Source organism: Octodon degus, unplaced genomic scaffold (genome assembly GCF_000260255.1).
Source record: "Octodon degus isolate 3935 unplaced genomic scaffold, OctDeg1.0 scaffold00094, whole genome shotgun sequence".
Taxonomy (NCBI): domain Eukaryota; kingdom Metazoa; phylum Chordata; class Mammalia; order Rodentia; family Octodontidae; genus Octodon; species Octodon degus.
Window position 1 is genome coordinate 8795481 of NW_004524670.1, and position 20597 is coordinate 8816077.

The 20597-nt window shown below is 41.9% G+C and overlaps 2 protein-coding genes across 4 annotated transcripts in view; one reads left to right on the plus strand and one right to left on the minus strand.

Moving 5' to 3' along the window:
* The window catches only part of Elp1 (elongator complex protein 1), a 61384-nt gene extending 46774 nt beyond the window's left edge, over positions 1 to 14610 (minus strand). Inside the window, exons 1-6 of one of the 3 annotated variants that reach the window (XM_023722930.1) lie at positions 14557 to 14610; positions 10473 to 10676; positions 9033 to 9185; positions 7156 to 7237; positions 5891 to 5971; positions 1578 to 1663 (exon numbers count right to left, since the gene is read on the minus strand). In XM_023722930.1, coding sequence (XP_023578698.1) covers positions 1578 to 1663; positions 5891 to 5971; positions 7156 to 7237; positions 9033 to 9185; positions 10473 to 10622 — 552 coding nt within the window. In that variant the 5' untranslated portion in view covers positions 10623 to 10676; positions 14557 to 14610. Of the gene's footprint in view, positions 1 to 1577; positions 1664 to 5890; positions 5972 to 7155; positions 7238 to 9032; positions 9186 to 10472; positions 10677 to 14208; positions 14534 to 14556 lie in introns of those variants that run through there. The other 2 variants (XM_023722929.1, XM_004638077.2) reach the window with 2 other exon arrangements.
* A 40-nt stretch (positions 14611 to 14650) lies between these two features.
* On the plus strand, positions 14651 to 19797 carry Fam206a (family with sequence similarity 206 member A). Its single transcript, XM_004638101.2, has 6 exons — positions 14651 to 14829; positions 15792 to 15843; positions 16429 to 16558; positions 18935 to 19011; positions 19132 to 19201; positions 19292 to 19797. The coding sequence occupies exons 1-6, from the start codon at positions 14751 to 14753 to the stop codon at positions 19427 to 19429; spliced, it is 546 nt and encodes a 181-aa protein (XP_004638158.1). The 5' UTR covers positions 14651 to 14750; the 3' UTR covers positions 19430 to 19797.
* The last annotated feature ends 800 nt before the right edge of the window (positions 19798 to 20597 follow it).

The following is a 20597-nucleotide window of genomic DNA, read 5'->3' on the forward strand; positions in this document are numbered from 1 at the left end:
CTATTCCCACCAGCACTTGTATTTGACCATTTCTTTGGAATCAGGGTCTCTGCACACTCCCAGCTCATCCTCCAGAGTAGCTGCAACTACAAGGCAAGAGCCACAGCACTCGGCATAATCTATGGATTTTTGTTTTGTTTTCTGAAGGTAACTGTGAACTTTCAAACCAAGACCAAGACCCAGCTATAGAAAGCCTTTAGAAAAAAAAAATAAAATCATAAATAAAAGCTAGCTTATTATTATTATAAGCTTATTATTATTATTATCATTATTATTATTATCTGGCTAACATATTAGATATCAAAATGCCTTTGTTTTCTCCATTACCTGACTCATTTTATTAATAAACATAATATTGGTACTAGTGGGCAACTCTCACTCTGATGGACAGCAGAGTAAAACATCCACTCCAGAGTGTAACCCAGTACGGCCAGCTAATTTGTTTTAAATTCTATTAGAGGGTCCCATAAAGTACCATTTTTAACAACTTAATCAGGATATAATTTATACATCAGGTTCACTCATTTGAAGAATACAATTCAGTATTTTTAAAATGTATTTTCAAAGCTGAGCTAGCCAAAAAGCTCAGCGGATTAAAGCACTTGAAAGCGCAGGGTCAGGGGTTCAATCCCCAGGCCTGCTGGGCGGGGCCCACCCCGGGGCACACTGAGATGGCAATTGAGACTGGGTGTGGTGGTGCACGCCTGTAACCCCAGCTCTTGGATGGGGCTGGGAAATTTAAAAAAAAAACAAAAAACAAAAACACAACAACAACAAACAAAGCTGAGTAACCATTACCATAATCTAAATTTTGAACATATTCATCATCTCAATAAATTCTATACCTGTTTGTAGTTCTTCCCTCCCTGCACCCACAACTCCGAGTACTGGGCAATCATTAATATATTTTCTGTCTCTACAAATTTGTCTACTCTGAGCATTTTATGTATATCTGATCAATTATATTAGAAAATTGAAATGCATTATCTTGGACCAATAAGACACTGACATTTGAGGTTTAGAACTTTCTAATCTACCAAGAAAGAAAACAAGGAGTTTCACTCCAAAGGAAAAATCATGGGACTGGGGAGATGGTTCAGTAGAATAAGCGCTTCCCTGGCAAGCACAAGAGCCTGAGTTCAATCCCCGGTTCTGGCCCCCCCCAAAGAAAACAAACAAAGGAAAAAATCAGAAGAGTTTTTAAAAAATAATACCTACACCTGTAGGAGAAAGCATGAATACATGAACATGAATGATCAGCAGTAAATGAAGGACAGTGGCTCGCTCTGGAGAAGACAAGGAAAGGCATTAGCAAGTGGTACTCAGGGTATTTCATTTCTACTTGTGATATTTTATTTCTAAACTGAGTGATAAACGTTGATTATAATTATTCTTGTCACATAAAAAAGGATCTTTGTATATTAACACATTCCCAAAGACTCTCAACACTTACAGTTCCACTAAGCAGAGAGATCTGTCCATTACTGGCCTCTAACTGGACACCTAGGCAATTCTGGTCAGTGGCAGAACTTCCATTTGTTCCAATCAAGGTTCTTTGTCCAACAAACCAAGCTTACCGTTTGCATCTGAAAGGCTGCTTGCCTGCCTTCTGATCCATGGAACTGTGTCTCCTTCTTGCCCCAGCCGACAGTGACAAACTTGCCTGAAGAACAATTGAGAATGTGCATGACAACCAATAAGCTCAGTACAATGAAATAAAAGCAGTTTCATCATTCTTTGTGAAGGCGGTTGTTGCTAATCCTTTGTGTCCCATAAGACCTCCCCATAAATCACCTAGCAGTCAATATTTTGAAAACCGGTTTTTATGGTTTGGATCTGGAATCTCACCCTGCAATCTCACGTGTCTGGAAGGTGACAGGTGCAGCGCCCACCCTGGGTTAACTCACAGACAGGCTCAAAGCTGAAGGTGCTGGGTCTGGCTCGGGGTGAGTCAGCGGTGGCGTGACTTGGCAAGGCCTATCTTCCTCCCTGGTTCCTCTCTTTCCTCTACGCTTCCTGGCCACCATGACATAAGGTGCTTTTCTCTCTGTAGGCTCTTTCACTGCGCTACTTCTGCCTTGGAGCTGGCTGAAAGTGGACTATAATGATAAGCCAACATTATTCTTTTCCTCTTTGAGTTGTGCTGTCAGGTATGTGTCCCAGTGAAAGGAAAGTAATTACCATTTTGGAAACGAGTAGTCACTGATGTGACCGTCTCATCATGTGGTTCACAAGCCTTTGGAACTGGCCTGCAGGAGGAGCTGGGAGAGTCTGGAGATGCCAGATAGAGAAGCCCTAGAATGCCATAAGCCAAGCTTGATGGAAGATGCTGGTCAGAATTCAGAAGAGCAAAATGTTCAAAAATAGCAGAAGTTACAGCAGGGAACAACAGCTGCATTGGCAGCTGGACTGAGACCACGTATATGATGCTCAGCATATATATATATTTTTTTTTTTTTTTTTTCCATTATATTCAAGTCCTCAAATTTTGTGGCAAACTGAGATTAAGGACAGGAGACTAATGTGTTGGAAGAAATTTCAAGACAATCCAATGTATGAACTACAGCATGGTTACTGCTTTTAGCAAGATTTATAGTAAAAGTAAAGTTAAATTATTTTAAAAGGGTACAGTTTCGTCAGAAAAGAAATCCTATAAAGTTGAGACCATGAAAAGAGTGGGTGCCAAAAACGTCAGCATTAACGCACAGCAGGGCTGTTAATTCATATGCCTCATTATTAGGTGGCTCTGATTTGAATTCAGTGATCACTCTGACTGAATCCAGTGATACCTGCATTCACTGAGTAGCTTGTGCTTTTATTAAGGAAGTCTTTGATTATCATAATGCTAAGAAAAGTGTTGATTTAGCATAGTAAACGTAATCATATTAGAGTTAAGGAAAATATTAAAATGGCATAAAAAAGTTACAATCCAGCTAATTTGTGGTCCAGCAGTTGTAAATGCATATTGTATGTGTCAGCAATCGGGTACTTGTAAGGCTTCCATGTTAATATTTAGAGAATTATGGGTAAACTATACGTGAATATAAATATTTTAATTTAATGAAATAAACGATTATAGTAATTTCAAAAATTATGAGTAATATAAAGTAACACATTCGAACAATATTCAAATTCAAGCAACTAACTAGATTTGGTCCATTTATAAACCTTTTATTAATTTTACTAGTAAAAAGACCAATAAAAGAAATTAGAATTATTTATACCACCAGCGGTACAAGCTGTCCAATGGATCAGTCATACATGTACCACCAGAGGCTAAGCTGGCAGGAACATGTTAAAAGGAAGCCAAGTCCTCTGCATCAGGATGGCGGAAAAGACAAATTGAAGGCCCCTCAAGAATCAGTACAACTCTACCCTTCACAGGATCAAGGGTATGAAAAGGAAAGACTGCCCTGCAAACAGTCAAGCGTACCCTACTCAAGAATGGCAGTGAGGGCGCTGGTTCCCTGGGACTCATGTCACACTGCTCAGCCCTCAGAGCACTCAGAGGCCTCCACAGTCATGATGCATGGGAGCCTGGTTACTGATGCAGTTGGTAGCAGATCTTGGCATCATCCAGGTGGTGCTGGTTTTTATGGACATGCAGATGCAAGAGTTGTAGGGTCAGGGAGGCTTCCATAGATCCCAGAAGAACGCCCAGCGGGCTAGGCAATGTGCCCCTGACATTCCATGAGGCTGTGAAAGTGAAGCTGCCAAGTGCAGTTAAGAGCCCAGGAAAATGAAGAAGGCAGGAACATCTGCTGATAAGCAAAGCCAGCCCAAGGGAGAGGTCAGAGGGCTAAAACCAGCATGCCATAGGGGCAGGGCAAAGCCATGTGGAACTCATGTTCTACCATAACTTGCCCAAGTACTATTTTAATCTTCCCCTGTTGAGTTTTGGTCTTGCTTTGGTCTCAAACCTTTTTCTATCCCCCTACTTCTACCTCCTGGAATGGAAATGTTTATCCCATGGCATTGAACATGAGCAGCATTTAATATTTAGGGCTCACACCTAAGTTGCCCTGAGTGCAAGAATGGCCTGAATTTGGACTGTTCAACAATGCTAGAAGTGTTAAAATTTTGGAGGCTCTTACTAGGGATGGACTAAATACATCTTGCATAAAGAGATACACATGAGTTTTGAGGGCCAGGGGCAAAATGTTATGGTTTGATCAAGAATGCCCCAAAACACCTGAGCTTAGGGGTAGGGCTTTTATAAGGTAACTAAATCATGAGGGTGAAATGTGATCTTAGGAGGCAGGGACTGGTGGGAGGAGGGACGTCACTGGGGGCAAGATCTCAAAGGGTGTATCCTCTCCAACCCATCCCTTTGCTCTCTGTTTCATGGCTGCCACGATCTAGGCAGCATTGCTCCACAGCAGGCCATTCCACTGTGCCGTTTCTCGGTTTGAGCTTGTCAACCATAGCTCAAAATTTCTGAATCTTGAACAAAATAAACTTTTACCTTTAAATTGTGGGTACTGGGTATTTTGTCCAGCACGAAGAAAGTGACTAAGACATCTACCTTCCATAGCATATAGTAGTCATTTGGAAGAATTTGTAATACCCATATGTTGGAGAGTGCTTTATGTCCCATTATTCTAATTGCCCTCAGTGACAAAAGTCAACAAATTCAAGGGATGGCCAGAGAGCTCACTGGATTAAAGTGCCTACTTAGGCAGATGCAGGGGTCAGGGGTTTGATCCCTGACCTGCCATGCCCGTGCTGTGCCAGACCCATCCCTGGGGTGCACTGAGACTGCGATTGAAACTGGGCATGGTGGCGCACACCTGTAATCCCAGCTCTTGGGAGGCTGAACACGGGAGGATCACTGGAGTCTCATCTACATAGTGAAACCCGGTAGACCCTTACTAAAATAAAGTAAAAATAAATTAAAAAAAAAAAAAACTTCACCCTAACCCTACAGCCAAGAAAACTGATGTATATATTTTATACATCATTTGGTATACTGCTGCTCATTAGCATATAAATGTCAATCATTTATATACTAAATGAGCAGCCCTCATTCCCCAACACTGGTTGAGCTGAGACCCAGCTCAAGTCAGCCTCCTGCGGGAGTGCCCCTCTCCAGTTCCTGCTTCCCCTTCCTTCTGCTACCCTAATACCTACACATCCTACCATTAGCGTTTCATGTGTGCTCTTTAAAGATAAAGGCACCTACTTAACCAATCCTGAATTATCCACACAACCAAACACTGCTGGGTGTATAGCACCAACTTGGAAGACATTGCTGAACATTATTTTTGAATGCTCTAAATAGCAGTTTTCTAAATTATTTCAGAGTTTGTGGAACAAGAAGGCTTCCGTTGTATCTTAGGAAAAGTTGCACTATCTTGTTTTGCAATCTTTTTCTTCAATCACGCCAGCTCCACAGTGCCTTCTACCTGGCCAGAGCCTTATATTTAATCAGCTTCTCATCTCTTCCTATTTAATTCTCCCACAGCCTTTGTACCAAAAAACCCTGGCCAAATTAAGAAAACAATCTATCAGATTGTTCCCTAGAAAATGCAGTGAATCTGGATAATAGGAACAAAAATCAGCTTTTTGTATCAACCCTCTAGTTTCTTCCTCCTTGTAACTGTGCTCCACAAATGTGCTTATTCCAGCATTATAATCCAACATGACTTTCTCCACACTTGTCAAAAAAATTATCTAGATCCCTGAGCACAGGTTTCTATTTCCAGGTTACTGACAAAGCTAACCCTCTGAGTAAATCTAGAAAAACTGGGTTAAAAATTATGCTATATAACAATTAATAAAGGAAGATTTAAACATCATAATTCTTTGGGCTTCTGTTATTAGAGCACAAGGAAATGACCAAAACTAAGGAGGAATTTCAGTACACAAAATGTTTCAAAGCTGTACTTACTTTCACCAAAATCATCCTGGTGAATTGGCTGCTCCATGATTGGTTCAAAGTCTCTTGTCATCATGATCAGAGTCTGCTGACCTTAGAAAGGCACAAATCAAAATGACTGTGAGAGTAAGTCATGATGTAACAGATCTGTCATTCCATAAGCATCCACAGCACAGTGGGCTACATAACCACAGGGAGGGAGTTATAAGAAGGACAGCACAAAGAACACAAACACAATGCTTTGCCTTTAAGAGCCAGCTAAATAGCTGAGCAGATTAAAACACCTGCAAGCAGGTGCAGGGGCTGGGGGTTGGGTCTCCAAGCTTTCCGTGCCGGTCCTACCCCCGTGGCATGCTGAGATGACGATTGAGACTGGACATAGTGGTGCATGCCTGTAATCCCAGCTCTTGGAAGGCTGTAAACAGGTGGATCACTATGAGTCTGATCAGTAGTGAGACCCTGTACACCCTGCAGACCATTCCCTAAAAATATAAAAACACACAAAATGTTTTTGCCTTTAAAAAAAAAAAGCTTTGGGCCGGTCAAATAGTTCAGCAGATTAAAGCGCCTGCTTAGGCAGATGCAGGGGCCAGGGATTTGATCCCCAGTGTGCTGTGCCAGCCCCGCCCCCGGGGCACGCTGAGACCGCGATTGAGTCTGGGCATGGTGGCGCGTGCCTGCAATCCCAGCACTTGGGAGGCTGTAAACAGGAGGATCACTATGAGTCCGATATACACAGTGATACTGTACACCATCCTAAATACGAAAAAAAAAAAAAGCTTTGACTGGGTAAGTGACCTGGTACTTATTCTCAGCTAATGTCAATGTTCACTTACTCCTGCACTAATTCAACAGTTCTAGTTTCTAAGACATCTTTTCAAACATGTACCTCTGCAGGGGTGCTGGTTTACTAAACTCATCTGGAATGTGGACCCTCAAAGAAGAAAAAAAAGGGACTACAAGAAACGTTTGTAGAATCTGTTTACATAGTAAATCCTGCTCTAAGTATAGGCAAGACAAATACAACTAACATTTTAAAACTTCAATTATGGGATTAGCAGCCTCCTTAAATTGTATGACTTATTTTCCAGTCCCTAAAACTGGGAAAGTTATGCCAAACAACTTTATGTAGAGGTAAAAGTGAAGTCAGAAACAGCATATTCTACATTATAATGCTACTTTCACTGTTCAAGGAAATCTTTTGAAGCTTGAGCACCCTGTAAGACATTAAGAGTAAAGTTTTACAAAAGCAAGATGGACACTAGTGACAAGCTTACCTGTGGCAAGAAGCACCAGCTCTTGGTCAGGACTCCAGCTCATGACAGAGATGCCACTGGCCACACTCCCAACACATTCCAGCTATTACAAAGAAAACAGGAAAGTTCAAAACTGTGTCATAATGAAGATTCACTATCAAAATAATAAAAAACCGATATGCATAAGTAAATTTATGCAAAAAAACTCATCTTCAGTAACAGGGACTTAGAAAGTAGACTCCTAGGCACCTGAATCAGAATGGACAGACACCCCATTCTTCCCAACACTGTCTCCTGAGGGAGATAAAATCATGAGCCCACAGCAGTATGAGTGCTGTAACTGAAGTCTTCAGGGAGTATAGGAAGGCTTGTGGGTTAGCTCCATTGTTTAAGCATCTATGGTTCAATCCCCAGCACCACATGCCGCACCAGACCTGCCCTTAAGGCAGCCTGAGCCAGCCATTAAAAAGAAAAAAAAAAAAAAAAGAATCCTTCAGGGAATACAGTGGATCTCATAGCAGGACATATCAAGTAGCTTGGGAAGTCCAAGAAAGTTTTTCCATGAGTACATTTCAAATAGTGAGAACCGAGCCATGAAAGAAAAAAATCAGGAAGAAAAAAAGTGCTGAGGCACAAAAGCATACGAAAGTGTTAAAATTCAGCTGCAGCTAGCCCATGTGTTCGTGCACAGGATGATGGAGGGAGGAAGCTGAAAGGTAATCTGCTGAGCAGATAGCTAAAGGGCGAACAAAGCAAGAAGGAATGTGAATGCTGTCTTCCAGATAGCCGAGAAGCCACGAGGGGGCAGGATCAGCACCATAAGTGGAGGTAAATGAACTGGATGAGTTCAGTAGCCAGGAAAAAATGCTTTAAAACTAAATACTTATCTAAGGTTTACTAATGCATTAAATGGAATGATTAAAAATGAAGGTATTAAGAGTATGAGAGTTCAAAACTTCATCTGATAACTGTGTGACCTTGCCTAGTTAACTCAATTTCCTCTTTGAAGAATGAGAAACAACAGCCTATTTTACAAGGACACAATGAGGAATAAATAAAATTTTGCCTAAAGAGCACATCAAAAGTACCTGGCACACTGAAAACAATAAACATAAGTTGCTATTGCAAGTTCACTATTAACACAATATAACTCCTCTGACATGATCAGTGTTAAAGTGACACAAGGAATTCAATAATCAAAGAAGATTTTACAAGAATTGGACAACTGCAACTTAAACCCTCATGATCAAAAAGGTCAGGCTGGAAATTCAGAAATTCAACACTACATTTGAGGAAGAAAGAAGAAGACAGCTAAAACCCATCTCACCTAGTTGTCTTAAAACACGACTGCAAAGACATTGCATTGCTTTTTGTGCCTATATTTGGTTGAAGGAATACGAATAGCTAATCAGCATTCCTAACAAAAAGCATAAGCCACATAGACATTTCAAAGATTTCCTAAATTGAGAAATGAAGATCATAAACCAGAAATGAAGATTATTATCTGTAGATACCAAGAAACCTACACTACATTAACAATAGACAGTTTTTATTTAAGTTCTAACTTTTAATGCCCCAATTAGTCTGATTAACAGGGTATAGTAAACAAAACTGAGGTTTTAAAAAACTCCTGAAATATACTTAAAGCCATGCCAAAATTTAATTTAAAAATATACACTATAGAGATAATTTATAAAAATTGAAATATTATGGCAACAGATTAGAAACTTTCAGGGGCTGGGGAGATGGCTCAGTGGAATAAGCGCTTCCCTGGCAAGCACAAGGGCCTGAGTTCAATCGCCGGTTTCGTGAAAAAGAGAAACTTTAAACACAAAATAAATAGCTGGATTGGATTGAGAATCCTTGAGATACTCTCCTCACCAGACTCAACTACTTACCTGGTGTGTGCTGAGATTGCAGAGAAGGACATCTCCAGAGGCTGTGGCCACACACACAGACTCTTGATCCAGCAAGTCCTGAACACCAACAATGCAGCCACTTCCATCCTCTGGAAGAAAGCCTTCTGCCACCAAAGAAATTTCAGTTTTCACCTTTAACCAAAGCAAACAGGTAATCAAGTTAACTTAGTTACTTTAAAAATACTATTTCTAAGAATAAACATCTTCTAAAGTTTTTTATAACATAAAACTTTTAAAATGTTTTTTCTAGATTAAATACCAGGGTTTCATTCAAAACATATTACAACTCTCATATTTTTAAGAAAAAAAACAAACAAGTGTTGGGTGTAGTGGTGCACATCTGTGAACTCAGCACGTGGAAGCTCAGGAAGGAGGGTCACTGTGAGTTTGATATCAGCTGGAGCTACATACTGAATTTAAGGTCAGTCTGAACTGACCGACCCTGATAGCAAGACACTGTCTCAAAAAATAAGACAAAGCACAAACAAGTAATGTGATCCTTTTGCCAAGCACAAAACAAACAAAATTTATAATAAATACAGTCTCTTTAAAAATATCTATTAAGTCATAAAGCTGATGATTAGTTTTACTTCTGTAGTGCTACAGAACAAACTCAAGGACTCTACCCTACTGAGTATGTGTTCTATTACTGAGCCATACCTCCAGTCTCATAACTGTCATTTTCTATAATATAGGGGAAAGATAATAAAATGCAATCACCTAAAGCACTTAATGGCAAAATATAATCAAGGGATTATATCAAAATCACCACACAGCACTTTTAGAAACATGCATGATCATACCACCTCTAAAGATTGGTTATTTAACTAGTACGGGTCAGGGATCCAAACATTAAAAAGCTCTGGGGGCACAGGTTAGTGGTAGTGTGGATGCTTAACACACGTAAGGCCTTCCATTCAAACCTGGCACCATAAAAAATCCCATCTGTAAAGCTCCCCGGTCAATTTCCATGTGCATTCCTAGTTGAGAACCACTGCTGTAAATAGGACTACATTGTACAAAGGATAAAAGATCACCAATATAAGGTCATAGCTGGGTATGGCGGCGCACCCTATAACCCCAGCACTCAGAAGGCTGAGAAAGGACGATTGCCACAAGTTCAGCCCAGCTTAGGGTACACATTGAGATCAAGGGCAACCTGAACTGAGTATCAAGATCCTGTCTCAAAACAACAAAATAAAATATATGCATATGTTCAGAGCTGTGTCAACTTAGCTTACAGTAGATCTGAAGGCAGGATATGAATTAACCTTATTTAGTTAACGTTCTATGTAAAGCAAAGAGAATGTTTAGAGAAATATAAATATAAGACATAAAGGAAGACTGCTTGGGAAGAAAAAATTTGGAAGAACATAAGGGTCATGCCAACTGCTAGCATCCTCCACAGCAATAACTTACTTCTCTTGTGACAGGATTTACTTCTATCAGCCCACATTCTGAACCAATGAGGACTGTACTCTGTTCAATTCGGAGACAGAAGCACTGAGGTTTCCCTGGTGCTGGAATATCCTTGAACTCCAGAGTCTGAACCAACTTTAGATTTCTCATGATGAGGCAATTCTGAGAGAGACGTACAACTTTCCTTCAGTGAACCATTAATACCTAAAAGAGAAAGGACAGCTTACTGATAATTGACTATTCTCATATAAAACAGGAATGCATGGGGTTGAAAAGTCAGTAAAATAACCAAGAAAAAAACCTACTTATCTGAACACATATTTATATGCAGATACAGCAACCTGATGTACAAACTGGGAGTTCTGCAATGTACTTTATGCTCTCGCTATTGTAGGAGAGGCGAGAGTCTCAACTTGAGAGATTTGGTGAAAAATATTATTTTTCCACAAGAAAGTTGAAAAGAACAAAATGAACAGAAATCATTTTATTTTGGATATCAGGATATATTTTTAAATTGACAGATATATACCACCATAAGAAAAATTAAAGATACTATTCCAATGACTTGAATTATATAAAAATATCCGAATATATAGACTGGCAGCTAATAAAAATCTGGAATTAAATGACTTTCTAATCTACCAAGTACATTTATTGAAAACTAGCTTTACAGTACACTCACAAAACAAATCAAAAATAGAAATAAAAGCATTTATTGTTCTCAAAGGAAAAAGACTGAAATAGTTCATTTTAAAATGACAAATACTTTTTTTTTTTTTGACACCAGAAATCGAACTCAGGACCTTGCTCCTGCCAGGCAGGCACTGTGCTGATGAGGTATCTCCCCAGGCCTTAAAATGATGACCAACACTCTGAAAACACTGATGACCTGATATAACTACTTCATTCCCCTGGCAAAGTTTTTATATAGTAGAAAGGGTGAGAAAAGAATGTTAGGAAGGACATATACTTTGGTCTGACAAAATCAAGACTTGTTTTTTAAAGCAGAACATTATCTAGGAAAAAAATAGTTATGTGCTACATACAGTCTGAGCCCTTTAAGGTCATTATGGAAGTCTCTAACTTTTGGGGGGGTCAATTACACAGGTCATAATGGTCATATTGTCACTGCAATACAGGATAAATTTTCTCATCCTGGCAGAGATGAAAAATGAATCAATAATCCTTACAGTGCACAGAAAACAATGTCAAGTGTAACAGTAATGGTGCAACATAACATGGGTTGAGAGGCAGGCAAGAGGCTGGGCATGTGGTGCACAAGCATGCAATCACCTGAGAAGCTAAGGCAGAAGGATCATTATCAGTTCAAACCCACCCTGATCTACACAACAAGACTCTTGTCTCAAAAATAGAACAGTATGGGCTGCAGAGATAGCTCAGCGGTCTAAGCATTTGTCTGGCAAGCACAAGGACCTGAGTTCGATCCCCGGTGCTGCATACCCTGCCCCGAAACTGGGCATGGTAGTGCATGCCTATAATCCCAGTGTTGGGGAAGCTGAGGCAGAAAGATCATTACAAGTCTGAACTGCATAGCAAGTTCAAGCCTCTGTATTGGATAAATAAATAAAAATTTAAAAAAGGCAAGATTATACAAAGTGAGAGTAAGAAAATCAAGGCAAATAATTTTATCAAGTTTTGGTGACAGAATATTTGTCTTTTTTTTTTTTTTTTGGTGGAACCGAGGATTGAACTCAGGCCTTGCACTTATTCTACTGAGCCATCTCCCCCGCCCCCGGTGACAATATTTCAGAAATTCTGGAAACTATCTGAACCAAATTATACCATACCAGGTTTTTAATTTACATGCAATTCAACATACACAGTTTGGGTTTTTCTAATCATATAAAAATGCATGTCTTTCATCTTTATAAGACCACAGACATCCTGAAAGATTTGAAATGGGGGAACAGCAAAAGGAGTAAGCAAGTTTGAGTAGAAACAATGAGGACAAACACAGGGCCAGCCGTCTAGCTTCCTCATGATTTTTCACACTGCTTTATGTAACAATCATGCTGTCTGCTGTGAAAGGCCTAAGTTTCAACACTGCTGCACTGGGGATTAAGTTTCCAAACATAAACTTTAGGGGCACATCCAAACCACAGCACATGCTGTCATTGCTGTGCTGTTCAGATCAGCTAATCAGCCTCCATTTCTCTCCCTGTTAATTTGAATTCGACTCACCAAGACCTGTGCAGCCCTGGAATCCACAGATGCCAGGACAGGAACATGGGAGAGTAAAGGCAAAAGGAAGAGCGTCCTTCCTTTCCATTTTCTGGCTGTTCCTCTCGCTGTCACACGAGTGGGTCTTTCCAAAGGCCCTCCCACTCACTCTGCAGTGCTTCCATGACCACCCAACACCTCAGCTCCCAGTGGCAGGTACATCAAACACGACCCATGCCAAACATCTAAAATCCAGCCTTTTGGGTCTCACTTTCTCAATTCCTGACCGCTCAGCCCTAAAGTCTGAATACCAGCTGTACAGTGCCCTTCTTCCAAGGCTTAGGTCCCAATAATCCCAACATCTTCCTTTGTTTTTGCCCCAACTCTAGCTACACTTTGTAGCTGTTTCCACTTGCCTTCTATATTATTGCAATGCCGCTTTGACCTGTTGTTCTTACAACAGTTAAATAACCAATTCTTCATATTAAACCCTTTTGAAGTACTATGTGCTTTCTACATTTCTCACAGGGCCCTGACTGATAAACACAGAAAAAATCTGAATTCTCAAATCACTGTTTTCTGAGTTCATTAGCCGGCCAAGGTGAGCTTATTAATTTCTCTTGCACTCTAAAAGCTTTAGCCTGAAAACTAACTTCTCTCAATTTTCATACCCATCAGCTTTACTTTCTTAACTACTCAAACACAGATGTCTCCACTTCTTTCAATAGGAAAATTTCCTCCAAACTCCCCTTGGACCTTGGCCTGTTCATATCCTGACATCTACAATCTCCAACTCTCCTTCCCTCAAATAAGCTATAGACCCTCCACATCATGGTCAAGCCTAGATCATCTAATTTTCTGCCACCTCCTCCTTTTTCTTCCCTTACTCATTTTTCCACTTCAGGGCTAATCATCATGCCCACGACAAGCACCAAACAGGTCACTAATATGGTGATCAGACACAATAAATGTCTAGCCTTAAATAAAGTACTGCAGTCCCAACCGAACATTCAAACCCACACTGACAATTTTCCAATGTTATCACAAGTTTTTCTCACGAGTACCGCAAACGCAATCTGAAATACGAAGAACTTGCTTTTCTCCATTAAAAACAATTCATTCTACTTTGGGACCTGGAATTTTTCACTTTGTCCCTAAGCTAAAAACTGTCTTTTGCATACTTTCCTGCTGGTTACTTCCAAGGTCGTCAATATACAGTGGAACCTCGCATGGATTCCCGAGGACTAACTGATCCGTCTTCAGCAGTATTATCTACCTTCTGCAAGAAATCCAGAGTCTCGGTTAAGGGCAGCTGGAGGAGCAGCCTGTGACCCTGGGGGTGCGGCGCCCCAAGGCACCCTGGCCGGGATGCGGGTGGAGCTGGGGACAAGTCTGCAGAAAGGATTTAAGGCTCGAAGGAAGAGGTGCTGCACCCCGACGGTCTACTCTGCCCGCAGCAGGCAGCGGAGCCTCGGGATCGCACACTCCGGGACACCTCTGCGCAGACTGGGCCCGGCCCGGCCCCCAACTCCAGGCGGGTGGCACGAACGCTCACCAGAGCGGCGCCGAGCTCCCCAGACAGCAATAGGTCCGCCCTCACCGTCGCCTCCGCGCACGGCCCGCCTCCAGGAGTCCGCCGGAGACTCAGGGCGCGCCTCTCCGCCTAGACGCCGCAGCGCTCACAGCGCTTCCTGGCACAGAGCCCAGCGCACGCGGGAACGCACGCACCGCGGCGCCGAGGGGAGCGCGCGAGCGGGACGCAGCGGCGCGGCCGTGACGTCACTCAGCGCGGGGCGTGGCCGGGCGCCCGCGACCCCCGCCAGGCCTTTTCTGCAGCCCCAGCAATGTGGGGGTAGAGGGGCTGCGCTGACCGCTCTCCCCGCTCCCTCTGTCCTTCGCTCACCCTGCTGTGTTTGCTCCCCCAGTTTGCCGTGCAACCACGAAGCTTAGTGATTAGCGGCGGTGGGCGGGGCCTGCGGGCAGGAAGCAGCGCGCGTGCACAGGACGCCAGCCGCGCGCCGGAAGGTTCGCCTCCCAGTCGCGTGCGCAGAGCGGAAGCGCCCGGGCCTGGCGGGCGGCGGGGCGCGGGAGGTCTCCATGGCTACCGAGCCCGCGGCCGCGGGGCCCGCCGCTCCCTCGCTGGTGGATCGGTACTTCACTCGCTGGTACAAAGCTGGTAAGTGGGAATGGTGGCGCTCGCGTGCCGCATTTGCTTGCTGATCCTGACTTACTGTGGCAGAGGAAAAGCCCCGCGAGCTCTTCTCCGCGTCAGAGGGCAATCCCCGCGGCGAGAAGAACGGCGTTTGCAAAGACTTAGAGGCCTGCAGCACGGCGGGGCGCCTTCCGGGGTTGGCGAGGAGTGCAGCGTGGGCTGCAGTGTCCTTTGCCTGCGGAAGATGAGCGACGCGCACAGGGGACAGTGACCCTCCTGGAGCGTCTGGAGGGATGTCATGGGATAAGTCCTATGGAGGCTAGCCACCTGAAGTGTGAGATAGTAGGGACGGGCAGGGGGTTGCTTTTCACGTAGGGACATGGGAAAGTGAAATTGTACCTAAAGGAAAAGCCTCCAGTGTAGTCCATTTGCCATTTAGAAGACAGCGTTCTTCTTGTGCTGTTTTGTCTATCGAAAGTCGCAGTGGCAGGAGCATTGGCGATTCCTCTAAGGCGGCTTTCTCCCTTTCAGGGGTAATGGCTGTACCCTTTTGTTCTCTCATACTGCAGCATATTTTTCTGTTGGCCACATGTAGGGTAGCGAGCCATCCTGGTTCCCCCAGCACTGAGGGGTTTCCCAGAATGTGGCTTCCCATGCTCACGTCAGGACAGCCACCAAAACTTCGTGTACTATAAATACAACTGCAGTACTAACCGCTTTTTTCTTACATAAATAAAACATCTCATTTTAAACCAAGAATAAAGTAACCTGGAGCAAAGACGCAGTCACCTTTGTGTTGAACAAATAAATCTCAGTCAAATCTGTTTACATACTTCATAGTAAGCCTTTAGTTTTTCAAGTAAGGAACAGTTATCTGTGATAGCAGTATGAACTTGATCTTCGTAATTATATGTGAACCAGAGAAAGTACCACGTTGTTGTAGTAAATATCGCTTCAATAACCAACTGACTCATTTATTATTGTAGATGTCAAAGGAAAACCTTGTGAGGACCACTGTGTACTACAACACTCTAACCGGTAAGCAAAATAGGAATTTTCAAATTGTGAGCTTTTTTTCTGCTATTTGGTCTATATGGTCTCATATTGAACAAAACTTCAGTAAATACATATTCATTAAATGATCCACCATTCTATTGAAATGGTTTTATTATAGGAGTTTACATGGCAGGAGTGAATCTTCCAGTGCCTAACTACTCTGAGCAAGTCAGCTGGCTTACCCAAGCATCCAGATGGAAGACCATTTCCTCAGTCTTCTGCTACCTAAATAACCAGCCTATACCTAATGACTGAACTACCAGAGCCAAGACCACAGTAGATACATTTTTGGTGTCCTATACACACTGGCATCCTTTCTGTCCCTTCTACCCAGGTGCTACCTAAAGGCTTCTGGTACTCTTTCTTTTCCCAGGAAGGCAATTCAATGCTATTTTATTTCATTATTATATTCCCTATGATACAGTTAGGCTTCAGAGGAAAAAGAAAAAGAGAGGGAGTTTGACTAAACGAATGTCAGTTCAGGTATTCTTATACCAATAGGAATACTGTGTTATAAAAGGAAGAATTCTACCAAGCAGTAACACAGCTTCATTTTCCTTCTTGTAGAATATGTGTCATCACGTTGGCAGAATCTCATCCAGTTCTTAAAAGTGGAAAAACGATTAAAAGTATTTCCTATCAGATCAGCACCAACTGTAGCCGACTTCAGAACAAGGTTTCCGGGAAATTCAAGCGCGTATGTACTTGTTTTTCTATGATTTTTACTAAAATCCTTTATGGGCATAGATTGGATAGATCCAGTGAGCTTTAAGACCAGTAATGTCCCCGGAACCAGGTGTGGTGGCTCATGCCTGTAATCCTGGTACTGGGGAGGTTGAGACAGGCGGATCACTGAGTTCAGCCTGGAGAGTACAAAAGTGAGCACAAGGCCTGCCCGAGCTGCATAGTGAGACCCTGTGTCAAAAATTAAAAAAGACCAGTAATGTATGTTCAGCATATGTGTGTAGCAGTTTTTTCTGGTGTTTTTCCCCCCACTAATATTTTAACCCTAAAGAAATTCGTAGGCCAAAATAAAATGAGATACTTCACAAGGTAGCTATCTGTCATGTTAGGTTCTGCAGCACTCCCAGGACGGGGGAGGGGAAAGGAGGCCTGTGAATGGAGAACTCTACCTATATAAAAGATACTTTGTTTTTGTGGTTTTACTAACCTGGTATCTCATGTGCCATAAAATTTAGGTGACCAGCTATTCTTTACATGTGAAAAAATGTTACATTTTTTCACATGTAAATTAAAAAGAAACATCCTAAGAAATAACATCAATCTGAGAAAATACGTACTATTTGCTCCTACCATTTGTCTAAAAGGAAAACACTGCCACTCAGTGTTTATCCACGTGGTCTACTTCCACACAATGGTTAGTTACACAAAATGTTATCTTTATCCTCTGTAATTCTAGGCAAGAGGACATGTTATCAAAAGAAGGTATCACTTTAGTTGAAAAGGTATCACTTTAGTTGAACTAAAGGTCACTTTAGTTACATATTAAGTATCCTGACAAACTCAGTGGGTTGGGAAAATTCCTATGGATAATTTTGGTTATTTAATGAGTTCATCCCTAAGACTTTCTGTTAATCATGCTTACTGTTCCAGTAGACCCCAATCACGTGCCTTGCAAGTACTGATTCTCCTCGCTTAGGAAATAAATGGATTTAGAGAAGCATGCACCTTTCTTAAAAGATAACAGTCTACAAACTGTAACAGTGATGCCCAACCTTTTAAAGCTCTCAGTTGCAACAGCTAGTTGCAGCAGGCTAGTCTCAGATTCACTGTCACTGAATTTAGTAACAGCTGGTGCTTATGAATCTCTTGTAATAAATCAATTTCCAAAATAGTAATAGTACATTTACTAACAAATAAGAGAAAGGGATCTACCTTAAGTGTCTATCAGAGAAGTTTTGATAGGCTCTTGGAACTTATTCTCCCAAGCTAAGTGATTAGAAAAGAAAGAATTTAAAAAGCATTTTTGGTGGTGGTATTGGGGGTTGTTCCCAGGGAGCACCCCTAACCCATTTTGAAATATGGTCTCACAAACTTGCTCAAGTTAAAAAAAAAAAAAAAAAAAGTTGCTCAGCTTGTGCTCCTCCTTCCTGAGCCTCCCGAGTAGCTGGGATTACGAGTAGCTGGGATTACGGCATGTACCACAGTGCCTGGTTCACCTCTGCTATTTTAACAGGGATCCAGGTGTAAACACTGAGACAAACCCTCTCCTTGTTTCCTTCCCAAAGTACCAAATGCAGAAGAGTGAAGCCAAAGTGGTAATATCCGAATGCCATTTCATAGTGTTTTATATGGCAAGCAAAGAAGTAAAAGAATAGATTAACTGCAAGTGCCTATGTTCACTACAGGAAAGTTCTTGGGCGGTGTCTAAGACATGTCTGCCTCAGCTTTCATGAGCCTTCTTTAGAGAGATTTGTGAGAACCTTCCCAAATGCACCCATCTGTGGAGCACATAAACAGCAACTATATCATAATATCTGAAGAGATGCATCAAAATGTCGTACAGATGGGCTATGGATAATGGGGGAATTACTTTTATTTTGCTGCTTAGAATTTTGCAGTTTGCCAGATTGTCTCCAAGGACATGACTTTGTTTTTATATTAGAAAAATAGCCTCCCTTGAAAAAACTTACTAACTGATCCAGATAAAGAAATTCCTTTTATCTGTTAAGTAAGGTAGGAATCAAATATAAAAGCTAGCAGTCTTACTGAAATTTGGCAGTGTTGTCATACTGTAATTATGAGATTTATATTACTATTTGTTGGTAAATTTTCCTGCACTTTGAAATAAGTATACCTAACTATATCTGGCTTTCTTATTTAGTTAAAAAATATTACCAGTCTGTAACCAAACTGCCCATATGCAGCTATTTTTCCTATAATGTAAGGTGGTACCTAGTAAATAGCACTTACATCTACTTGAGCATATGCAAAATTTCTGAGTGTTTAATCATTTTTATTTAAGACACCAATTCCAGCAATAGATCCTATGGTTGCCTCTCAAAGGCAAATGGGAATGTGTATCAATTATTTCTTCCTTCTCATTACCCAGGGGGCACAGTTTCTAACAGAACTTGCACCTTTGTGTAAGATTTACTGTTCAGATGGAGAAGAATATACTATATCTAGGTAAGTAACTTTTTAGCTACCATTTAGGAAGACAGTAACTTAATCTCAAATGCCTATTTTCACTAAAGGAAAAATTCCTGTAAAAATAATTTTTTCTTAAAAACAATTCTTTTCACATAGCTGTGTTAGAGGACGGTTGATGGAAGTAAATGAAAACATTCTTCATAAGCCATCTATTCTTCAAGAAAAGGTAAGAGAGAGGGGCAAACAGCATGATCTGATCCTGTGCCTCTTTTCAGATTTTTTTATTATTTGATCGATTAGTCTGTTTCTTTTTCAGCCATCCACTGAGGGCTACATTGCAGTTGTGTTACCCAAATTTGAGGAAAGTAAAAGCATAACGGAGGGTTTATTGACACAAAAACAGTATGAAGAAGTCCTGGAGAAGCGCACTGGTGGCACAACAGGTGCTTCATGAGGACCGAGGTTCATACCCTCCCTGACTTCAGCCGTGTTGAGAGCACTGAAGAACCAGCCTGTGAGGTGCCCTGCACATCCAGCCATCAGCAGAGGACTTGCTGTTCATTCAACGTATTTTCCCTCTTTGTCTTTATTTTATTTTTTGGCAGAACCAGGGATTGAACTCAGACTCTTGCACTTCCCCCTTTGTTTTACATCACAAGTCCACTGTCTTTAGCTCCCAGACCTGTTTAGCGCCCAGACCTGTCTGCCCAGGTGTTCCCTCTGTTCTTTTACTTCTAACATTTGGCAAATAAGGAATTTTTTTCTGATTAAAAACAAGCATGTGGGGGCCGGCCAGATAGCTTAGCACATTAAAGCACCTGCAAACAGGTGCAGGAGCTGGGGGTTTGATTCCTCAGCCTATCATGCCAGCCCTGCCCCTTGGGGTGCACTGAAATGGCAGTTGAGACTGGGTGTGGTGGCACACACCTGTAATCCCAGCTCTTGGGAGGCTGTAAGCAGGTGGATCACTGAGTGTTCATTGAGACCCTGTAGACCCTTCCCTAATATACAAAAAAAAAAGCATGTGAGGGCCAGCCAGCCAGCTCAGTGGACTAAAGTGCCTGCTTAGGCATAGCACAGGTACCGGGGTTTGATCCCTGGCACCAAAAATTGTGCCGGCCCCACTCTTGGGGCACACTGAGACCCAACAGAGTGGGCATGGTGGCATGGACTTAAAATTCCAGTGCTTGAGAGGTTGAAAACAGGAGGATCACTATGAGTCCTGATCTATGTAGTGAGACCCTGTCGACTCTGTACTAAATACATTTAAAAAAAAAATTAACCAAGCACATGTTAGCCAAGTAGGTGCAGGCTTGTAATCTTAGCTGCTTGGGAGGCTGAAGCAGGAGGATTACAGGTTGGAGGCCAGTCCGGGCAACTTGGCTAAATACTATCTCAAAATAAAAAAAGCTGTACACAGGATACAGCACTTCAAACTCCAGTACTGCAGGGGGCTGGGGCTAAGTGGCCTTTCTTACCCAGTCTGTGTTAGTGTGACACTGCTAAAAAGTAGCGTTACTTCCACATCAGATCCTCTTCCTAGCTTGTAGATGAGATGCAGAAATACAACATGAGCCCTGTCTCCTGATTGTCAGTAGACCCCTCTGAAACAACATAGAACT